A 24,957-nucleotide genomic window follows, 5' to 3' on the forward strand; every position below is an offset into this window, starting at 1 on the left:
TGACTGGAGTGCAATGTAAAATTTTGCAGGACCCTACATTAGAGTGGCATGGCAGCAAACAGCATCCAAGAAATAATAACCCCCTCTCAATAAATGTATTGTTATGTTTTATGTTATGTTATCTTTTGTTATCTAGTGCAGAGCCTGTACCACTGTGGGTTAGTTAGCATCATGTATGGCAAAGTCTAACAAAAGTCATAAGTGCTTAATGTAAATATAGACAAAATCTGTTGATATATTAAAAAGGATAAAGATAAAATTCATCCGACTCATCTATGCCTCACACAGTGACCTATTTATGGTCTAGATTGACAGCTCAGCTGTCGCCAATAATTATTAGAGTACCACTAGAGAAGGGCCCTTGCTTTGCCCACATGTTGAGAGCCAGGAGTACGTTTCAATTGGGCAGAAGTTGTGTGCTTCACAAAGAAAGTGCTTTCCCTCCACCAGCTGTAATCATTTTGTTTATGTATCCAGCTGGCTGAGCTTGAACTTTCAGGGGCAGACCCATGACATTGTGATGCTTTTGAAGTGTCTCAGAAAACCACATAATTTATGGTATTTGCCTATCTGTGGCAAAAATACAAAAAACAAGGACCTCCACTAGCTATCGATTGGTCATTTTGCAGAAAAAACACAAAACAGTTACCTAATACTGTGTGTAGAATAATCATTCATTTATCTATTTATATCCTTTAAAAGGCTATTTACACAAACTGCTTATTCAAAACTCCCCATAAAGAAACTTTTGCATGTGACTTGTTTGACAATACATAGAAACAATTACATAAATATTATCAAATATCTCCAAGCCACACATAATTATTCATATTAAACACATATACGTCACAGTTAAGAAATCAAACATTTTATATATATTATGATCAAAATTACATGTTAATGGATCAAGGCACTCATGTTCAGAGTCCCATCAAGTATTTCATTATTTTGGGCTATCCAGATGTGAGGCCTTGGAATAGCTCTTATCTACTGAGCCCAATAGTACAAGAGGAAAAAGAGTCCCAATATTTTAACCCCTTTGTTCCAGATAAATGAATAATTATTCTGTACACGGTAATTAGGTACTGTTTTGTGTTTATTCTGCAAAGTGACCAATAGTTAGCCAGTGGACGTCTTTGTTTTTTGTATTTTTGTTTCATTGGTCCCTCCTCCGCATAGGCTTTACAGGACCACACCCCTTTAGTAGAGTATGTTTCTCTGGCAGCAGCACAGATGGAAGGAGTGCAGTCATTAACCTACATAAGTTTTTAGGTTCGGCTTGACAGTGCTGTCACCTAACCTTTTAACTGACACCAATATTACTCTACAGTTCTTTGCTTCTACGCAAATACATATGCTATTTACTTCTAATGCTTCACATTACCATACAACAGTCCCTCAAACCCAGACATATTGGCATCTTTTGTCCTGAGAACTTGCCACTAAATCTGCTGATAAACACACTTTTACAGCACACATCACTTGGTCCTCCCAGGGTAACGAACTCTGGAGAAGGGATGGGGGTTAGGCACGAGAAATGGTTATATAAGGTTTATCCTCCAGCCATTCTAGGGTCAAAGTGGTATAGGATTATTAAAGTTGAGTGTGCTGCAGAATGTAATGCACATCACCAAGACCCAGCCTGTAAGCAAGACTAAGTTAATAAGTTCCTAAAGCCTTAGCAAGTTCTGAGATCCGAGGCACCAGCTGATCCTAATGCATCACCTGTCTTCACTTCTGCAGGTCTCTCTCTTTCGTCACAACCATGAGTTGCTTTTCCTTCCTGGTGCTGGGTGTGATGTTCTACGTGATTGACGTAAAGCACTGGTGGGGCGGCCAGCCATTTATTTTTCCAGGTATGACATCACTTCTGCAAAAACCTCTGAAATTGTTACTGTCTAGCTGCAAAACTTGTGAGAGCGCTACTTTACAATTATGCGACCAGTGACATCAATCTTACCCGGTGACAGAACATGTGAAATCACTACTGCACACTTAAAACCCTTGGGCATCAGCAGTACACCATATCAGGACAAGTGAAATTGCTTCCACATGATTGCTTGACGCTTGATATCACTGCTGCATAATTCCAGGGTGTATGGCATAATTCTAGGTCTAGTGACATAAGTATGGCGTAATGTCTTGATTTGTGAGGTCACTACTGCACATGATGAAGATTAATGAAATGACAACCGCACAAATACAGGAGTCGTGGCACAATCATGTATAGGTAAGCCTAATGTCAGATACAGTGCACAAGAGCGGCTCGTGATACTATTACATACATTTAGATTAATTAGGACATCGCCACTGTACAATGGCAGGACTTTAGCATCCATTATGTATAATTATAGGACGTGATGTGCGACTTGTTGAGCATTTTACACCACTGCTGCACAGTTACAGGACATTTGTTATCACCATTACTTAGTATGACATCTCTGTTCCACTTAACAGGTCTCGTGTCATTGCCAGTGCATCATTAGCTGCATTACGTGAGCGGTGTCATTATTATAATACTATCTATAAGTCAGTTAAAGGAATAGTGACATCACTGTCCAAGGTTAACAAGTTAAAGGGCTGTCTTTTTTTGTTGCCAGGTAATAGACAGTGGTACTGCTTACCTGTAACATTAGTAACATGACCACTGATAATATTAATAATGATGAGTAGGACTTTGACCAAGCCTCCCTAAGGCCCTTGTTATGAGTGTCCCAAAGGCCTTGGAGAAAATTATTGTACCCGGAAAAATCCATATCCTGTAGTTCGGTATTTATCAAGTGTGATAATTTCAGCCTACTATGAGGTTAGCCCTTAAATGGGGCATAACATGCAGATTTAGGAGCATTCCTAGTTACCCGGCCTTATCTCCTTCCGAACTTTATCAGGTTTGATCTGTTGATAGGTACCTGGTGAAAATATCGGGGTGGTGGACTTTATCAGGATTGGAAAAATCTTCACAATTTATAATTCAAATTTCCCGTGCAAAGCAGCATTTGCTCAGGGGTCGGAATTATACAGCCCACTGTTCATTAGGAGGCTTAGAAGCTCATTGAGCATCCCAACATAAATCCAGGGGTACGGAACTTAATTAGTAAGACTAACCACGATTTCAGGGAGCATATTACTCATCGAGTTAGAATTCAATGCCCTAGGGAATACGTTTCAGTAATAAACAGATGGGGATGGAGAGTGTGCTTGATATTTTGGCTTCTCAAACGCAAAAGGTAGAACCAACGTTTGCACTATATTTTTAAGATTATGCCAGGGCCAAATTGTGACCTTCTTCTCCAGGCTCAGTGTGCAATTATCCCTTGAAATGTTGGTGTACTATGCATAGGGACAATCCTTGTGAAAGTTGCATGTAAGGTATACCTCTGTACACATACACCAGACACGAAGTAGCTTAATGTATTGCCTATACAACTTCTATAATCAGTGATTGTTGCCTGCACAGCCCATGCACAGCATTCATCCAGTTTTGCACTTAATTTCAGAAAATTTGTACTCAAACCAAGTCTCCCATGAGCGAAAAAAGATGCAATAGGCATGTGTTTTAGAAATACAGTAATTACATTAAATAGGCAAACCCCATTATTTGGGATGTTCGCAAAATTATGGTCACATAAAAAATCACCCATGAGGGCCTGATGTTGTTTTTTAATCAGAGGAGGGTGCTTGGGCATGATAATTGCGGAAGAGATAGAGGATTTCACTGGTAAATCAGGCAGAGATTCAGTGGAATAATGCACGTGAGGCCACAAGATTGTGGATAAGTAGGGGACAGAATATTTTATATGTCTGGATAAAGAAGCCGACGTTTCCAACGATTTCCACTAAACACGATAGATTGAATGGGTTCAGGTATCAGATAAGATCAATGAATCTCACTTTCAATTTTCATGCAGAGGTGAAAGTAAAAATGTAGGCCCAAATTTTAGAAACGTGGTGCTGCATTATATGCAGCACCACTTTTCTAGCTCCCATCAGCACCCCACTAACCCCTCCATATGTGCACTATATTAAACATACGGCACACCATGGCACAGGTTAGGGGCAAAAGCATCTTAATTTTTTACGCTATTGTAGTACATTGCAGGATTAGCGCCAAAAATGTTACCACTAATCGTGCAAGGTACATAGGGTCCCATTAAGAATAATGGTGTGTCCCCTTTAAACGTCTCCTCTGTGCAGCTGTTAAAAATAGCTGCTAAATATGGCTGCAGTGGAATCTCAGAGATTCTACTGCGCCATTTTTGTGGTCCCCCTTACGGGAAAACACCCCACTGGCATACATTATGCCTGGCGCAGGCCTAATGTGGCGCAAGGGGTTACAAAGTGGTGCGGCGAATTTGGCCTCGTTGTGCCACATTAGCATCATAAAAATGATGCTACAGTGGCGCAGGGAGGAGCTAGGCCTTTTTAAATCTGGGCCCTAGACATTGAGCCTTGATGATGTCCTAGTGTGGAAAGAAGAATGAGAGAGAAATTATGACCAATGTTTTGTTTGTAATTGAGGAACAGTAGTTCTGTTTGCCGTCATTGTGTTTGAGAAAGCTCAAAGTGATCCATGTTTAAAAGAGAACAAACAGTTTGCCATCAATAATCAACTAAGTATGTGCCTACGATTCTGTCAAAGAATGCATGGCAGTCTTTTTGCCACAGAATATAAAGGCTCTCGTGCTTACCACAGTATATTTGACCATTAAAATGCCAGGACATTTGTATTATTTTTAACTTTCAATAGTTTTTTTTTTTAATTTGTATATTTCAATCACATAAACCTCCCTTGGTTCCTACGTCCCCCACACCCGGCCACTCCCATTGACAGTGAAGGTGTTCAATAATCATGAGTGTTTTAGGATCCTAGTGGAGCTAAATCGTGGGAGCAATACTCGTTGTTCAAATAAGAGATGGCAGGCTTTCACCATTCAGGGAACAGTTTAGATTTTCTGTCTATGTTATATGCTATTTTCGTGTTTCCAAAAAGATGGCAAGGTTTATGCAGCCACATTTCATTCATTAGTTTAACAGGTTGCCCCCAAAGGGAGGTGACAGTATGTTTAGCTGCCAGCATGAGGTGAGCAGTTCTCTTACCAGCGGATGAGTGAAGAGGGTAGAGGTCCTCTGATGGTCTGAAAAGTTGAGCCAGCTCAGGAAGCTTATCAATGTCTTCACCTAGACTCTGAGAGATGGCAGCGAAGATTCTAGCCCAAGCGCTCACAGTATAAGTATGGGGCAATCCATTTCCCTTCAACCCCACCTGCAGGTATGAGAGTGGGTGGGATTATTGGTGTGAAGCTGGGCAGGAGTGAGATGCCAGCAAAATAGTATTTTGTATGGGATCACTGTACTTCAATCATGGTGGGTAAAGTTGTTGGTATGGAGGAACAGCTCATGCCATTGTTTGGCATCAAATGTTATGTTGAGGTCTTTCTCCCATTGTGTTTAAAAGGGTAATTTACATGTAGTCATTGGGTACTTAGGAATATTGAAGATTTGTGAAACCAAATTCTTAAACAATGTGAGGTTTTGGAGGGGTTTTTCAAAAAGGTGTGGGGGCCCTGGTGGCGTTTTGTGTGTCCCAGTGCCTAATCTGAAGGTAGTGGAATTGTTAGGATTAAGGGATCCCATATTCATGCTTGATCTCTTCAAATAACGTCAGATAACCATGTGTGTAGAAAGCCTGAATCTGAACGCAAAAGCAGTCCTTTGACCTGCAAATCTGGACGTCATGAGTGTCTGCACCTGGTCCTGAGTCGGTGTTGTCAATGATGAATATGAGAGGGGAGCAGAAAATAGTAAGACCCCCACCTATGTGTGATGGAGTCCATAACAGCAAGCATTGCCCCAGTAACTTGTAAGACATGCAGGATCCGTCCTCTCATCCTTCTAGAGACCCATGGCACTTCTCCCAGTGATTTCGCAGCTAGGTTTTGGTCAATGTAGAACTATTGGTTTACTGTCTCTCCTCTCAGCCAATTAATCATGTATTGTAGCTGAGAAGCTTGCTACTAGCGTATGAGGGTTGGGATAGCCAGCCCACCCTTCTTCAGATGTTTCACACTGTTATTTTCTGAAAGTCTCAAACAACTTCCCTCCCAAATATCCTTCATTCAATTCAGCAAGCCTGAGCGATCATCTGTATGACTGGGGAGAATGCAGGGTAGTAGGGCCATTTAGAGTGTAGATTCGCATCCCACCCCATAGAGGACGTAGTTCCTGTAAGCCTCCAGTGCTGACTTATCCCCACACAGTTAGTCATACCTCCGAGTGGACAATTGCAGCCTTCCACATTGAGGACATTTGTAAGGGGATTATTGGCAGTGTAGACACTGTTCTAGACTGTGAGTCCTACCCAATCCTAGGCTCAGAGATAAAGAGCCAAGCCAAGTTCAACCCCACAGTGGCCTAGGCTTCACAGGCTGGGGAAAGGAGCAGTGCTGTGTTACTGATCCAGTCATTATCCTGTTTGCTGTCTTTAATGGTGCACTATAGGTGTTTCTCAAGCTGGGCTTTGCTGGTTTCCGTTTTCATCGAGCTTAGTGGACATCGCCTGGATCATCTGGGCACTGTTTTTCTGGTTGGACTTCCGGACTCAGGTACCCTATGTGTTTCCATGAGTTCAACTTCCTTGGTTTCCATGTACAGGCCCAAGTTTGCTTAGCCTCTCTGAGCAAGCTCATGGTGCGTGTTTTGCCATCACAGTTAAATAGGATACAGAAAAGGTACACCCAACGATACTTGTGTCATGGGAGATAAGAAAGTCTGTGACTGGCTGTGACCTGCGTCGCTTTTCAATTGTGGTAGCTGAAAGGTCCTAAAAAATGGGGGAACTGTGCGCCTTTAAAATATATAGGACACCCATGCTGTGCCTTGGTCATGATTTCTTCTGTATTAGTAAAGCAGTGCATACAAGTGAGGACATCTGATGTGCATTTTCCAGCTTTATGGAGGGTTTAGGTCTCTGGGCTGTGTCCATGAGGACAGGATCCCCACTGCTTCTCTCCAGAATAGCGTTGAAGAGGTCTGCGGGGTGTTTTGGAAGGAGAGCGTCTGTGGAAGGTTAATATTCAACATATACAATGGCATTATGCTGCAATCTGTTTTCAAGGTCCTCACATTTCTCTTGTAAAAGGATGTTATGATCTTCGTGCTGGAGGAATCTTTACTGTAGAGTCCCACTTTCCTGAGCTTGTTTGTTGATGGTGGTTTCTGTCCTAGCCACCTGCTCTCAGTGCCACCACCCCCCACAGGAGAACACAAATGTCTTGTTGGAGGCTTGATTTGACCCTTTTCATGTCATCTCTGAGTTTCTGGAATAACTGGTACTTCTAGGTTCCACGGACAATGGCTCCTCCTCCTTAAGCCTGGACTGTTAAGATTGCTGGTGAAAGGATTTAGGCCCTCATTCCAACCCTGGCGGTCTCTGACCGCCAGGGCGGAGGGCAGCGGAAGCACCGCCAACAGGCTGGCGGTGCTTCCAGGGCTATTCTGACCGTGGCGGTAAAGCCGCGGTCAGAAAAGGGGAACCGGCGGTTTCCCGCCGGTTTTCCCCTGGCCCAGGGAATCCTCCATGGCGGCGCTGCTTGCAGCGCCACCATGGGGATTCCGACCCCCTTCCCGCCAGCCTGTTTCTGGCGGTTTTCACCGCCAGAACCAGGATGGCGGGAACGGGTGTCGTGGGGCCCCTGGGGGCCCCTGCACTGCCCATGCCACTGGCATGGGCAGTGCAGGGGCCCCCTAACAGGGCCCCATACTGATTTTCACTGTCTGCTTTGCAGACAGTGAAAATAGCGACGGGTGCCACTGCACCCGTCGCACCCCTGCAACTCCGCCGGCTCCATTCGGAGCCGGCTTCCTCGTTGCAGGGGCTTTCCCGCTGGGCCGGCGGGCGGCCTTTTGGTGGTCGCCCGCCGGCCCAGCGGGAAAGCCAGAATGGCATCCGCGGTCTCCTGACCGCGGAGCGGCCATTCGGCCGTGACCGCATGGCGGGCGGCGACCGCCTCCCGCCACGGTCAGAATGACCGCCTTAATGTTGGAGTCTTTTTGCCATATCCTCCTGCCATGGTTTCAGTGTGCCTGGGTCATCAGTTGCTCAAGCTAAGGTATACTGGGAATTCCATGGCTTGATGAGTGATAGCGACTACGAGGAATAATTAGCTGGTGTGATCCAATAACTTCAATGTCTCAGTAGGATCAAATGTGACAGAACCTTACCCCGTGTGACGAGACACCACCACCACTGCCACAGACAAAGTGAGGTGAGTAGATTAGGTGGTGAGCACAGTCCTGGTGCCACTTGGTCAGGCTTCAGAGGGCCCCCTAAGTGGCGGTTGTGCCAACAGATGAAGAGCACACACAAAGTCAGCAGGGTCAACTCAGTGGGATCATGTAAGTATTGTAAATCCAAATGTAGGGGAGGCCTCACAGGTGCACTTGAGGTGTGTTTGTTATTTTAAAAGTCCAGTTGTCACTTCCTGGAAACCAGGGGTCTAGGGTAGTTAGTGGAAACACCTTCAGGGACCCACATACAAGAGGCCTGGGCCCCACCAAGAGGGATGTGTCAGACTGAGAACGACTTCAGGGTTAGGAGCAAGTCCTAATGGAGAATCACAGTTCGTGAGGAAAAGGTAGTTTGAATAGTACAGGACCAGTGTTTGTTGTTGGAAAAACGATGTCTAATTTGAGGGGCAGCCTTGAGGTCTAGCTCTGTTATATATCTTTATGCCCCACTCTTTTCAGGGGGTGAAAAGGGCCGTGCTCATCTCCGCCAGGGGGCCACCGGCTGTGGGTGTTCTAGAAGCAGCATGCAATGGTTTCAGGGCATCAAGGACTTATGGTCCTATAGTGATTTATCAGCTGCTCATGGTTGGGTACCTCAACTTATTCCGGGGCTGCAGTTACGTTGAGATCCAGGGTGCACTGTGGGGCCCAGCACCATTTTTCGACACACTGGAAGAGGCCATGTATTCAACGGCCCAGAACACGTAGTCCAGCCCAGTTCTGCCCCTCAGTCATGCTGGGATGCCGATCACACCCATGCACAGAACCACCATGCCTATGGTCACACCTGGTGTACAGTACTATCTCCCAGATTCAGTGAGCGGGATTGTGAGATGGACCCCTCCATCACGGGTTTCGGGAGCTGGATATATGCGGACCAGGAGGGGACCCCAAGAGCTATGTGTCTGCCATCGTGTAGAGCTTGGCCATTCCCCAATATTCATTTTTATCGCTGAATATACAGCAGTTATTTTGCAAAACATTGGATAGGAGGTATTTGCTACAGATTTCTTTTTCATAAAATGTGGCCGTTGGTTTATAGTGCAATATTTTCTCAGAATATTTCCATTAAACAATTGTATATTATTTTACCCCATAATAAATGATAATTATTTCACCAGAAAATATTTGCCCATATTTTGCTGCACACTGCGCGCATACTTTTACCATGCCTTATGTCATCATCATTTTGTGAGATGATATGTGTAATTTTGTTTTTCCAGAGTACAGGCCCGAACGAATGTGCCAGAGAATACACATCCATATTTGCTGATCGTATGCAACAGATAGCATGACATGTTGATCCAAGCAATCCATATTTATAGTGAATGAATTTCCAAGTTTCCAGAGCATTGTGGTAAAAATGAAGGGACACATTAGTGTTTCACAGAATGTATTCGGCCCATTTTGTACTGCAGACTCGCCAGCAAGAGAATACTTGCCCAAGTATTTTGATCGGAAAGAGCTTTGCTGTCCTTTTGTGACAGAATGCAGGCGTACCACGTTGTGCTGGAGAAAATTGGCTCTAATTCAGCCAAGGATGTATGGCAATATTCTTACAGAAAATGCATTCCCATATTTTCCTAAGAACACTTTTACCCCCTTGACTGAGGGTCCCCACTCTCAGGATTTAGTAGCCCTTCAGAGCCATTCATCCAAGAGCCCCAAGGTGGCAACAACTTATATGATCCTTCATCTTCTTCACTCACTAGGGGGCATATTTATGAAAGGCATGCGCCACCGTTGTGACACTATTAGTGACTCAGCGACAACGCAAACCTCTCTATCATATCTATGAAGCCACGCAAAGCCACTTTGCATGGCTTTGAATAGCCTCATAGATATGGAGTAAGGCAAGGCATCACAAAACAATGCTTGCCTTACTCTGTGCCAGGGAAGTGTTCTATGGGCGTTGTGGGTTTTCCCATGCAACACTCGTGGTTTTTGATGCATCCCCATATTTACAAGAGGCTGCAAAGCTGTGGATGAGCCAAAACTTTACGCTTCCCCAGTGGCAGTGCAACAAGCAGAAATATCTTTATTTCAAAGCACCACAGGATTGTTTTTGTGCAGAAAGGTGTTCCTTCCTGCACAAAACCAATCCTGTCTGCACCCAGACACCCTTGCACTATGGTGCAAAAATGCCGGGGTTGGCGCAATGCTGCCGAAACGAGCCAGTGCAGGGGATAAGAACAGGAATGCACCAAATGCCATAAATACAGCACATTCCTGACCTTTCACTTTGATACAGGGTAGCGCAGCAAGGTGACTTGGTGCTCTGCCCTTCGTCAAATCCCCATAAATCTGGGCCTCGGGTTTTTTTAGTCAGCAAGAAAGTTATCTCTTGCTACTGCAGTGGTCCAACATTCTCTGATTTCAAACAATATTTACAACAACAAATTATACAGGGCAATAACGTTTTGTATCTTCTGCTAATGTTGAGGTAGGTGTCCAGAATATCAGAGTTAAATTTGAGGCAGTTGTCCTTGTTCCAGGCAGCAGTGTCTGTCATGGAAGTTGGCTCGGTGGAGGTGGCGTCATTGATGAAGAAGATGAGCAGGGTGTCATCGACATATGAGACAATGTTGAGGCTATGGGTGCGGACAAGGTTCACTAGTGGAGTCGTGTAGATGTTGAAGAGGGTGGAGCTGAGGGAGGAGCCCTGGTGGACGCTGCAGATGATGTCTTTGGGTGGGAGATGAAGGGAGGGAGGATGGAATACAGTCTGTGTTCGACTGGTGAGGAAGGAAGAGATCCAATTGAGGGCCGATTATTGAATGAAGACAGCATGTAGTTTGGTGATAAGGGTGTGGTGGGAGACAGTGTTGAAATCTGCAGAGAGTTCTAGGAGGATGAGGTCCGCTGTACCATCAAGGTCTAAGATGCTCCTGATGTCGTCGGTAGCTGTTCTGAGTGCTGTCTCCATGCTGTGGGTGGGTCGGAAACCCGATTGGGAGGGGTCAAGAAGGTGATTATGTTCAAGGTGGTGAGTGATCTGGCTGTTGATTGCTTTTCCAAGACTGTGGTGGGAAACTGGAGCAGTGAGATTGGGTAGTAATTCTTCAGTCCGCTGGGGTCGGCTGTCAGTTTCTTATGTAGGGGTTTGATCTTGGCGTGTTTCCAGGTGTCAGGAAATTTGGCAATGGTGATAGAGGTGTTGAAGATCTCTGTGAGGGTAGGTGCTATTTCTTCTTGGCCCAGGTTGTAGAGGGGGTGTGGGCAGGGATCAGAGGGTGATCCGCAGTGGATGGAGGTCATAAGTTTGGAGATGTCTTCCATGGACAGCTGCTTCCACTCGGAGAGCCTCACAAATCAACAAAGTGCTTTAATCAGCCGTTCCATGTTTCATAGTGCAGGTAGCACCTGTTTGCACTTTAGAGGAGGGACAGATATTCCCCTGAAGGAGGGGGAAGTGAGTGTCTGCATCCCCCTGCAGGAGATGCCCATTGGGATCCATGGGACTACCTTTGGGCTGCCCTCAAGGGGCGCACTGACAGTGCTCGACCTTTTTGTGGAGCTCTGTCACTGTGCCTCCTAACAGCTCCTTTGCCTTTGGGCTTTGTCCATAATATGGTGCTGGTGCAAAGGCAAAGCGATGCCCTCATTTGCATGATGTCCTCTCGAGATAGCACTGGTGCTACATGTGCAAAAGCGCAATTAGTATAACAGACGGTGCCACACAGGCATCTGCATCCCCTTCTGTAATACCAAAAGGCCCCCAGGGCGCATGAAGCGTGCACACACACCAGTTGCACATCCATATCCCTTGTGTAATATCGCCCTTGGTGGGCAATTGGAAAACTGACACAAGGCAGGGCAGCAGAGCTCTACAGAACCATGCAGGGCAATATCTTGTCATGCTTGACATCCTCACAAAATCCATATGGTTCTTGTGACCTTTGAGACCCTCATTTCCATCTGATACACAAGTAGCTATAGCTGGAACCTATACCTGCCTACATCTGCCTATCCTATTTAGTTAATTTCAAGCTGTCTGCTGAGACCCTCTTTCCTGGTTTTATACTTATAAAATGGCACATTTAACGCATCTGGCCTTTACTTGAATCAATGTTATTTTTACACCTGTGTAATTTTCAACAGTTCTATTCTTAGGGAGAAATATTTTCATGGTCTAACTGAAGAACATATACATAAATGTCTAAGCAGACAAGAGGACGTTAGTCTACTAAAACACAAAACATCCGGGAAAGGTTGTGTCAAAGCAAGTGCTTCTAGAAAAACAATTTATTGTTGCAATGCATGTTATGGCATAGCACATTAACTCTTTATGCTCATTCTTCTGGTTAATCCTAGTAGTTTCCTTTAAATTGAAGACTTACACTGCAGCAACCTGGACTTGTAGCTCCATAACTGACATCTGCAAAACATATATATATATATATATATACATATATATATATATATATTACTGTATTACGTAGTGGCAACCCCCGACCCACTTGGTAGTTATACTTAGGACCATGTTTCTATAGAAAAAGTATTTTTGACTTGCCTGTATCTTTTGCACCGTTTGACAAATCTTCACAGAATTTTCCAAACAAAGTGCTGCAGTGATTCTTGTTGTGCATGGAAAGTGTCAGGGTAATCTGGCAAGCAGGGGCTGAGAAAAAGGGGACTCATATAATGTTGCGCTTCCTATGTTAAGACAGGATTCTTTAGACACAACTACAGGCCAAGCCACTGGATGGAATCACACCAAGTTTGCCAGAAAGCTAGCTGTTGATACGCAGATTATGCTTTCACTTATTTGTGGTAAATCCTTTAGTAGTTTTTGAGACATTTAGGGAAATTCAAATTTATATATCTCTGGCCATGAGGTATTCGCAAACAAAAATGAGCTTGTGCAGGGAAATGCACTGGTCTGATTGGCTGCCAACACTTCAAACCGGGAAGTGTTGGCAGCCCTCTTTGGACTTGGCTTAGCCGAGTCGCAGAAAATAACAGTAAAAATAAAATAAAAGTAGAGACACCCTGACCCCGTAGCACTGGTGGGTGGTCCCAGAGGGACATCCCAGATCAAAAAACTTTTTTTTTAAATTATTTTTTCCCGCAAGTTTGCAATATTTGTGAATTTGCAGCAAGTTTGTTTTTAAGTGTGGGCTCCCGTGCTTGTTTTTTTATAGGCCCCCGGGTAGGCCAGGACTGGGGGGACATTAAGAATTTAGTGTGGGGGGCCTCCCGGCCCACCCACATCTCCAGGGGCCACCACTTCCCTGGAATGTTCATTTTTTAATATGGGGGCGCACGGACCCCAACTGCCCTGGGGACTGCCACCTCTCCAGGCTTTTCCTTTTTAAATATGCTGGGGTCCTGCAGCCCCCCTGCTGCGTTGGGGACTGCCACCTCCCAGGACTTTCATTTTAAAATACGTGGGGGGCCAAGTCCCCTCTGCTGCCCTGGGGACCGCTACCTCCCCAGGGCTTTCCTTAATGAATATATGGGGAGGCCCATGCCCACCCACTGCCCTGGGGACCGCCACCTCCACAGGGATTTCCTTTTTATGTATGCGGGGGCCCGCACCCCCACCACACCCTGTGGCTATGTTTTAGTTGGAGGGGCCGCACCCCCCCCCTCTTGAAGCCACTGATGGCCCTGGGGACCACCACCCCTCAGGGATGGCTCCTGCTCTGTCCTGGGGTGCAGCCAAGCCACAGCAAACACTCCACTGTTTGACAGCGGGGCGTTTAAAGCAGGTCCCGCTGTCAAACAACAGAGCTTTCATTTCTTTTTAATTGGGAACAACTCATTCTAGGTATGTCAGGCATCAGAGACTAAACAACTCTATCTCTCTGCCTCTCACTTTCTTTTGCTTTCTCTTTCAATCAATTCTCCCACTCACACACCCATTCAGACACTTACACGCCCACCCACAGACCCACTCAGACACTCACACATCCACTCACAGACATACTCAGACCCTCAGGCACTCACTCATAGCCCTAGTCAGACCCTCATGCACCCACTCAGACTCAATCAGACAGTTATGCACCCACTCAGACCTTCACACACCCCCTTACAGACCCACTAACACCCTGATGCATCCACTCACCGACCTGTGCACATACTGATGCACCCACTAAAACATTGATGTATGCACTCTCACACCCAGACAGGCAGTCTGCAGCCTCTCTTACCCCTGATACAGCCTCTCACACCAATTCTCACACCCAGAAAGGCTGCGGACAACTTCCACCACGCATGTGCAAAGGGTCATGCACAGTGGGTGATTAGGGGTGTTGGCTGCAGGGACTGGCTACAGGTCAGCCCTTGCGGGCAACCCATACTGCACACAGGAGAAGGCTGTGTACAGTGCAAGGTTTGATGCTTATAGGAGGTTTGCTTCAGGCCCTGTGGCCAACTGCTGCCGCGCATGGCCAAAGGCTGTGCGCGGCGGTGGTTGGATTCACATATAGCAATGAAAATTATTATACGTTAAAAAAATCATAGAAAAATAAAAAATAACTTACTTGTAGTAGTAATAGTCCAGTATCTATCTGTATCTACAGAGGAGAATACAATTTACCAATCTTTGTGTTTTTTCAGAATTTGAAGTATGTTGTTCTTTACTTGGTGTAAAATAAAAAGTAAAGCTAACCAGATAGTATTTGCTTTGAAAAACTATGTGGTGTAGTAGACTTTGAGCTTACCATAAACACCAATAGCTTTAAAAAATATATATTATGGCCCATATTCATACTTTTTTAGCGCCGCATTTGCTCCGCTTTTTGACACAGAAACGGCGCAAACGTACAAAATATAATTGTATTTTGCAAGTTTGCGCCACTTTTGCATCAAAAAATGACGCAAATGTGGCGCTAAAAAGTATAAATATGGGCCTAAATGTCCTAAGCTCCTTGCCAGACATTCGCTGGGTTACGAGAGGCTCAATCAATGACATGACTCTGCACAAGATTTCTTTGCTTTAGAAGCAATTTTACATGTAAGTAACAGTGAGGGCAGCAAGAAAGAAGTTAATAGGAGAGGTGAGCATTAATTACAGGTTACGAAAACCATGGTGCCATTGCCACTCAATTGCATACTAATAAATATTATTGCACTGACATTCAAATTCCACTGACATCATCATTGTAAGCGAATCAGCGGCATTTAACATCCGATACTGACTTTGTATGTTTATTTCATTTAGGGATGAACTCAATCTTCGTTTATGTGGGACACTCGCTGTTGGGCAGCTATTTCCCCTTCAACTGGGAAATGAAGTCTTCGGACAGCCACGCTGAGCCACTCGCCCAGGATCTGCTGGGGACCTCCATCTGGGTGTTAGTGGCTTACTTCCTTTTCAGACAGAAGTTCTTCCTAAAAATCTGAAGGAAAGTTCATTTCTTTCGGCGCCACTTGGATGCCAGAGATCAGGAGACCGATCTTCAAAGATGAGGCAGCCAATGTCCCCAAGAAGACATGTCTGTTATTCTCCATTATGCATCAATCAGGGTTTCATCGTTATAAGGTGAAACATGCAATAAATTCACTATAAAATTGACTATGCACTTTTTGGGCTGAGGTTCAATCTGCAGAATCGGCAGCAGATATATATTTTTCAAAATGTGGAGTAAATGTTGATATTTTCAGACATGATGGCATCCCAGACAGAGCTGTCTGTGGGTTTAATGTACTTGGTGAACGTACAGGCCTTTCACCCTCCACAGATTAGATGAATTTTGTTGGCTAAGAGCATTGTGGACTTTTCGTGCTAGATTATTGTATTTTTATCAGCTCTATATAAGGAATCGCTCCGACCCAAGTTCTTTAATTTAACCCCTCGTTGGCATCTCCTATCTCTTTAATGCAACATATCCTGTGTACCAGCACTGTGGCGTCTTTTTCTTTATGGAGAGGACTATAATAAAATTCTACAGCAAACAGCAGCACACATGTATTGGACACTTATTTGGAATACAAATAACCTGCAGTATATCGGCATCAGGTGGTCCACCAGTGATCCAGTCAAACTTTGGTATGTTTCAGCTACTCAGATGTGCCTAATGTTCAATATTAGTGAATCATCACAAAATCCTCGTTGTGAGTCCTGGTAACTCTGCCTCTCTGGAGCTATCAATACGAAGGTACCACTAACGCCGGAGGGTGCAGTTAACGTGGATTAAAAGTGAGATTCAGAGGTTTCTCTTGAGAAATCAGGAAATGCATGGAATCTGTAAATCTGTGTAAAACAGTCATAAATTTTCATTTCTCCCCACAGTTTTAGTAAGGGACTGTGACTGTTTTCAGCAGCCACAGCACCCAGCTGAAAAACCACTTGTCAGGAGACTTACCATGGACCTTCTGTTTCTGAAAAGCCCCATAATTCTTGTCAGAATTTCAGGGAAACTCATAAGGACACCCAAGTGTATTGGGGCACCCACGTTTGAACTATGTATATAAATAATTGTACATATGGATGTAAATTGTTTTCCTATGTGTGGAATGATCGTCCATTATGTATGGATTCATCGCCTTCAGATAGTGCATGAACCAATTGATTTTGTTGTTCTAGTATCATTAGATCTTTGAATATGTCATATTTTTGTCTGCGTGCAATAGGATCTGGTGTGTTACTTTCCATCAACACGTTGGTTCCAGTATCAAAAGTTTTAAAATGTTACAGGATTGCAGAAAACTACTTCCCAAATGTGAACCTCTGTCATAATTTTGAAGAGTGAGTAATTAAACAGAAAGATAAGAGAGCGAGAGAGAAAGAGAGAGAGTTTTTGTAACTTCAAGGTTCATATCCAGGTGTGTTCATCTAGGGCCCGATTCACAAACTTAAACTTATACTTTTGGTCTTAGTTTACACCAAAAGTGTAAGTTTACGACTTTTAGGAATTCATAAAGGTAAGTTACGAGCAACATCTTTACGTTCGCACTCTAGGTGGATCTTTCGCAATCGGGCCAGAGCATCCACACTCGTACCAGATCAGGAAAAAATGCTTGATGATAAACCTGCGTAAGTGTCTACCATTCTCCACGCAGCTCCAGCTGAAACTCATCAGCCCACACCCAATCCTAGGCTTACTGCACACATAAAAGCAGGGCTGCAACAAACAAACCCTTTCAAACTTTGCACCATGTCACTGAATGTGTTTGTCAGCTTGCCCCTTGCTATGCAACAGGATTATTTGAGGAGAAGGAAGAGGAGAGTAAAGAGGATCTTCAGACAAAGGATAAACCTCTTTGGGATGTCCAGCCAAGATGTCACAGCCAGATACTGCTTTCCCCTTGATATAATCTTGGAGATGGTTTGTGAGTGGGAGCAGGATCTTGACTCTGTGACCTGCCGCTCCCATGTCATCCCAGCCTATGTCAAGATCCTAGCAGCTCTCCATTCCAGAGGTAGTGAGGTGCATCAATAGGAGAGTCCATCGCCACATACGAATACTCCATACACTGGTCAGAAGGTAAAGGGTAGCTGGGATTTTCATCTCACTTCTCACATGTGCTGGGTGCAATTGATTGCTCTTAAGCCACCTCACCACAATGCGCACATCTTCTGCAATAGACACTGCTGGCACTCCACCAATGGGCAGGGTGTCTGTGATGCCAGTGGTAGCTTCATTGATGATCATTCAGTGTTCCCAGGCAGTACTCATGACAGCTATGTATTCCGCGGGTCACCTCTTGCCCGGAGGATGGCAGCTGGAGAATTTGGCAACATGTGGCTACTGGGTAAGTAACAAACACCACACAAGTATATGTATCATTGTGTATGTACATGTACACAAACATTAGACAACTCTCATCCTCATGCCACATTCATGACCTCAACAGATTCAGTATGTACCATTTCACACAGCAGGTACTGTACAGAAGCATGAGGGACATTTACTCCATTTCCTTCTTCAGATGATGCTGCATATGCACTCTCCCATCATCTCCTCACACCATACAGATGTGCAACCACTGTACCTTAGCAGAGGTACAATAGGGCACAGAGACGTACATAAGCCTTCATTGAATCCAGTTTTGGGTTCCTTAAGTCAAGATTCAGATGTCTTGACCGTACAGGGGGTGCTGCATTACTCCCCTCAAGTTGTGGGCAAGATTATAGTAGCCTGTTGTGTTTTGCACAACATAGCATTAAATCATGGCTTACACATACCTCTGGGCTCTCATCCAGGCCTGAATCTGGGCAACCGGGCCATTGTACAAAACAGCAGGCAGGGTATGCAGATGCGTGACCAACCCATTTACATTTTTCATGGTGAGTATCCTTGCGATGTTGCACATTTCCTGGAGTACCTAGTTGCATGTGGGTGTGGTGCCTGTCCAGTGTGAGGGTCTGCCTGGACAGTGGGTCTCGGAGCCTGTTCAGGCAGAGGACGTGACTGTGCAGTGGAGGGCGTGTGTAAGGGAAGTGTTCTGTCGTGGATTGTTGGGGGCCCTGTGTAGGTTGCCTAGCCAGGGGTTGGAGGTGGGATGGTGCAGGTAGATGTCTTGACTCTTTTCCCTGCATGACTGTGAAGGATTTGGGCCCAGATTTAAAAGAAAATGACGGACCGCGACGCAGTGCCGAAATTGGCAGTGTTGTGCTCTCCCATTTTCACAATGCAGGCATGTGCCATATTTAATAGAATACAGCGCACCCCTGTGTTGTCCCCTTCGCTGGTGCTAAATTTTCTGCCAAGGACCAACACAGCCACTTTTGCGCCATGGTACAAATTTGGCTACATTGAAGGGGTGATTGTTTCCTACACAAAAACAATCTTAAATGACAATTTGCTCTATCACATAGAAAGAAAAGAGCAAAAAAACGAGGAGAAATGAAAGCCATTGTGCCGCTCTAACGCCACCCATTGGGTGGCGTTAGATTTTGGCACAGGCTCAGGTTTTTGAAAACACGTAAATCTGGGGCAGCGTAAAAATGTAATGGGTGTTGCTGTGGCACGCCCACAGCAACACCCATTGCACACCCCTTCCACCCAAAGTGCTGCATGTGAAGGGGCTGTATTTACAAGGTGGCGATAATCCACAAAAAGTGGCTTAACGCCACCTTGTGAATACGGCGCAGGGCATAGCGCCACTGGAACATCACATAAAGTGACGCTCCAGTGGCACTAGGTACTCCTAAATATGCCCCTTGGTATAATTTTGAGTATTCCCTCCATCATCTTTATAGCCGGTAAATGAAGTATTGCACTCTCTTCCCTCTGTATGACCATGATGTCATTGAGCCTCTTCCCCATGTCTTGCCAGGATATATCCATTGTCTCCAACACCTGGATCATTCTGTACACCAACTGTGGGAGTCAGCGCATGTCCTGGAGTGAAGCAGACATGTCAAACAGTGTAGCCCCTTTGTCACAAATATCCTGTCTCACATCTGACTGCTGCTGGAAAAAAATCTTCCTCCAACTCTCTGACATGTATATCTGCCAGCCCTCTCTGCCTGGGACGGCCTCAGATACAACCAGCAGATCCACCAGCAGGGAGGGTGGTGCCAAGTGGGAGGTTGTGAGGAATAGATTTGTGCCTAGGGGCTACGTGCTCCTAACCAGGGCTGTAGTCTCCCTCAGATGTTCGAGAGAAGGCCTGGGAGACACTGTCAGAATAGGAGTGTGTAGGGGAACCTATATGTCTAACCTGGAATGGGCAATTATTTGGGGTATAGGATGAGGCACCATGCCAACCACAGCAGATGTAGACTTTTTTGTGAGCTGCATGGGCCAAAAAAAGTGGTCAGGGGATTGGCCTTCACATTACTTGAAATCAGCCCCTAATCTTCCTCCTCCTTTAGTTTCTCCTCCTCCTCCTGTGCTGTTCTGGCAGCTGACAAGGCAACTTGGAAGCGGAGTGGATTCTCCAGTTGGATTTCCTGGCGACTGGCACTGGCAGTTGGTCCTTCCCTCCAGACTCAAATCTTAGTCCTCACCACCTGTGAGACAGAGGTTGCAACAGGCTAAGTATTTGGCTTACAACATGATGAGGTGCAACACAGGAATTGGGTAAAAATATGTTCACTTCAACGGAGGCGCCACATGTGACCGTGTTTGTGTGCCTCTACACATGATAGCTCGCACTGTGGCATTGAGGTGGTCAATGCAGATGTGAAATGCATAAGCAAACAGATCTGTTTGGTACTAAGATCCTCCTACATGTTAGCTGCTGGACCAGGTGTCCAAGTGTGTAGCAGATGAACTGCTCAGTGAACTAGCAGCTTTGGAAAGAAGTGACCCCATGTTTAATATTCTCTATGTGTTATGTGTGATTATGTACACCTGGCATAAACATCACTAATCTTTTAGGGTACAATTTACACATCATCTACAGGAGAGATGCTAAAAAAGCAATTTCTGCTCATCCTCTTCCACAAAGATTTGGGTCTTGTTTAAGGGTGGGTATCAATAGGTTACCACTCTATATGGCACACTTACCTGATATACGAATGGCAGTGGGTTTGACTGCTGCAGCCAGGATGTCTCCTAAACCACTGGATGGTATCATCCCTATCACTGAAGTAGCCCTGGCAGCAGCTGTAATGTAACATACATATCCATTGCTGATTTCAAAGGATGATGGTGATGATTCCACATGTACATGTAAGAGATATGGACCAGGGGTCTACAAATTACACACGGCCCCAGATCAACCTGTTTTCACACGTACAGGCAAACATGTATTTCGAGGTTACTGAGAGCTATAGGATGGAAATGACTAGGATGTCCTGCACTGGCTACCTCTGGACATACCTGCATCTTCATTGGCATCATGCATCCTATGTATGATGTGGAATCTGCTAATTTTTCAATGAGTCTTCCAGAACATGCAGAGCGTTTTAATCTTTGCACATCAGATTTTGTCAGTACATTGACAAGTACATATTTTATATACAGATTTATCAACCAAAGTATGAGTAACACTTATTCAACCCCCCACCTCAACAGGACAACATTGCTAAATTTGGAATGTGGGGGCAGCCATATCTGCTGTGCACTTTCCCTTTGGCTTGTGTTCTCAATGTACGTGTACAACTTCATGGTCTGTTTTACCTAACATTGAATACATGTACAGTGCTATGGTCCTCTATTCAGAGGTTCAATCATTTGTGATATTGTTGGCAAAGTGAAATAAACAGTATTATAGGATCCCACATTTCGGTAAAATGGAAAAGCCGAACTGATCCCCACATTTACTCTTTTCACATTGTGCTGTTCAACCACTAGATGTCTAGGCTTCCCCTCCTCTACACTCAACTTGCCAGGCACAACCACACTCCCAAAATTGAAGTCTGCTGGTATCAGTACACCCATCACCAACAATATTAATTTAGCTGTTGTTTCTTGGCATTTTGTCAGCAAGTATCCCTGTCATGAAATTAGGAACGCGTTGTGACTCCACCTCTCCATGATGGACTTGGGGACAACGTAATGAGCCACTCAAGGCACCGGAGGATCGTTGTTTATGCAACTCCAGCTGCATGCCCCAGTAAATCATGTCCATGTGGCAACAGCAGGCCACTTTGCATGATTTGAACTGGCCTGCCTGGAGTGTATCAGGGGTGGACAAATCACTGTGTTTCCTCACTCTCCACTTGAATGACATTACATGTACAATGGGAACACTTGTGATAGTTCCCCAGAGTGACAGAGTCATGTATACCTGGTGAAGGCACAAACACCTTACACACCGTGAGGTGAGGCATAACGACTTGTCCATATGAACTGGCAGCACTGACCCATGCAAAATCAACCTACATGAGGGCCCATATGAACCCTTAGGTAGGCACTGTACACATATATTTTCTGTTGACTTATCATAGGCCAACATGTCAGGATGGAGTGTGGTATACTGGTATGAGCCATATGTGATCATATGGGGATGAATGACAACAGTGACATTAGACAGACACTACGTATGGCTGACATTCACACCACAGTTTAGGAGCAGAAGCATTTTGTGAAGCCATTTTCTTACCGGTGTCTGACATCTGCCCAGTGTGTGGTGCCTGACCAAATGTCACACCATTACATGTTGCAGAGGGCACTGTAGTCTGTTCCTTTCTGGACAACATCACAGGGTCTACAATGATATATGTATGTTCAGTTAACATACTAGTTGACACATGTGACACACAAGATTACTTAGTTCATTAAACAAGTTTGCCACAGTTTGTGATTTCTGCGTATATCAACTATGAATTGACTGGTAACAGAGTATGAAAGAAAGCCCTATCCTAGCCATCTTTAAGGACCAGTTTGTGCTGATGATATGGGTTGTTGTGCTCCATGACTATGGTGCAGGGAGCTGTGCTCCGGTGTGTGACTGTTCTCTAGCTGTATGTGGCAACAGAACAAAAAGGTCATCAGATATGGCCAACATATTTGTTTATGTGCCACCTATGACATAATTACACATTTGCATCTACATGACAACAGTAGTGGTAAGTGTATGAGGTACATTTTTTATTGCCATACACCAGTGTGAAGTGGATAAGGCAGCAGTGATAGGTCATTGTTCGGGACTGAGGTTTTCTAAATTCAATTGCCAACACAAAGGATTTTGGTACTTGTACTGTTATGGACTAGCTGAGACTCATGAGGGTCTGAGTCACTGTGCAGATTGCACTTACTTGGTCACATTTTATGAGTATCACAAACATTAGTCATTTGGTGTCATTGTTTGTATCATTGCATATTACCTGGCACCACATTGCAGTCATCAGTCACAGGCAGTCCATGGAGCATCTGGAGGTCTGTGGTGGAGAAGACATCCCTCTCAAATGGCTTGAGTTGGAGGCGGGCTCCAGTTTGTACACCTGGGGGTGCTCTGGCAACCCCTATCGTGATTTACTTCTTCTTTTCCTCCACTTCTCATCCTGCCACTTCTTCTTAATGTCCTTCATGGCTTGGATGTCCTCCCCCGTGCAGTGACTGCCAAGGACATCTGCTGCCATAAAGCTGCCTTCTGTGAGGAACTGCTGCTGTAGGGTTGGAGACAATGCAGTCTCCTGTAGTTCTTCACAAAAAATTTCAGAATCATGGTAGTCTCCTCCCCTGTGTTGTTTTTTTCCCTTCTAGTTGGCAGCATGGCTTCAGGATATGCAGCACATGCAGGCATAGTGTAGTTGTGGACAAACCAGAGCCTCACTTGTGTGCTGCTTTTATCTGTTTTTTGGTTGCAGGTGGGGTTGATAATGTGCAGGTGCATATAATTACACAGATTCCGGTTGTGGTTCGGGTGATCCGGCCCGAGTGCAGATGTAAAGATACTACGAGTGCAGATGTAAAGATACTACTCGTTACTTACCTTTGTGAATACCTAAAACTTGTAAACTTACACTTTTGGTCTAAATTTAGACCAAAAGTGTAAGTTTACCTTTGTGAATCGGACCCCTAGTTGTCATTCTTTCAAGATTAACAAAAAGAGTAACTGTGTTCACTAATAACAACGTTATCAAGTTCACTGGGTTCGTGTTTTAATATTTTTTATTATTATTACTGTGGTTGTTAATATCATAGCTTCTCACCTCCTTTTAGTCTCTTTCAGCAGATGACCCCAGTTTCCATACTGAGGACTAATTTATAAGAAAGCTTTTTTAAGTGACCTGTCCTACCTTCTTTGCTTTGGTTAGGTCTGCATTTGTTAGCTTTAGTTTGGTTGGCTTTAGTTAGATTTGCTTTGGTTAGATTTGGTATGAGTCACTTTAGTTAGATTTGCTTTGGTTAGCTTTGGTATGGTTAGAATTGCATTGGATAGATTTGATTTAATTAACTTTGGTAGAGTTAACTTAGCTCTAATTTGCTTTGATATGGTTAGCATTGCTTTGTTTAAACTGACTTTGGTATGGTTATCTTTACTTTGGTTAGCAGTAGTATGGTTAGCTTTGCTTTGGTCAGCATCATCAGTATCAACCTCATCATAATGTTTTCGAAGCCACGTAGACAGTCAAATTCTCAAGTGTAAAATTGGTACCTCCTGATATAAAATACACATTGACATTCAGACAGCGCTTCACCGATACATTTCATTATTGGTCCATTTGTATATCTCTTTTACAATCCTCCTTAATAAGAGTTATGGCTCCTCCTAAAGCCTGACACAGTTTTCAAAGTGATCTTACTCTGTCTCCAGACACCACAGTTGGAGGCTACGGCAGACACGTACCCATTATATATATATTTAGTTCTCATATTTATTATATCAGTTTTGTGCAAACCACAGCACAGAAGGACAAAAGTACAAAAACCGAAGCAGAAAAATGGACACTCACATGAATCTTTTTTCATAATCACGATTAGTAAACTAACTCAAGTAAATGATAATTTCTCTGTTCTCTTATTTGTGGCTCCTAAATAAATTAATTATTTATCTATATCACTGAAACACAAAGTTAAAGTTCCTTAATGTTTCAGCAAATACAAAATCGAAAAAGCCCTGAAATGTAACATTTTTGGTGTGCAGCACCTAAAGCACACCATAATCCATGTCGTTTTCCTCTTTGAAAGCAGCCTTTTTTATATGTATTATTTGTTTGTATTGTGTTATTTTTGTTTGTTGAGTCTTAGCCCCATCGTCTAAGGGGTGTACTGAGCTTGGCCGAAGCAACGGTTATGGTGTCCATTGTGCACCTCACACCATAATTGGCAAACTTCAGGCCTTTTTTGTGTTTGCTGAAATATAATGGCCTTTTACTGTATT

The 24,957-nt window shown here is 44.3% G+C and overlaps 1 protein-coding gene across 2 annotated transcripts in view; it reads left to right on the forward strand.

The window, feature by feature from the left end:
• The window catches only part of LOC138300602 (heparan-alpha-glucosaminide N-acetyltransferase-like), a 1,159,463-nt gene extending 1,142,526 nt beyond the window's left edge, over positions 1-16,937 (forward strand). For both annotated transcript variants that reach the window (XM_069240195.1, XM_069240196.1), the window contains 2 exons: positions 1,744-1,856; positions 15,455-16,937. In XM_069240195.1, coding sequence (XP_069096296.1) covers positions 1,744-1,856; positions 15,455-15,636 — 295 coding nt within the window. In that variant the 3' untranslated portion in view covers positions 15,637-16,937. The remainder of the gene's footprint in view (positions 1-1,743; positions 1,857-15,454) is intronic.
• The last annotated feature ends 8,020 nt before the right edge of the window (positions 16,938-24,957 follow it).

This window comes from Pleurodeles waltl, chromosome 6 (genome assembly GCF_031143425.1).
Source record: "Pleurodeles waltl isolate 20211129_DDA chromosome 6, aPleWal1.hap1.20221129, whole genome shotgun sequence".
Lineage (NCBI taxonomy): Eukaryota > Metazoa > Chordata > Amphibia > Caudata > Salamandridae > Pleurodeles > Pleurodeles waltl.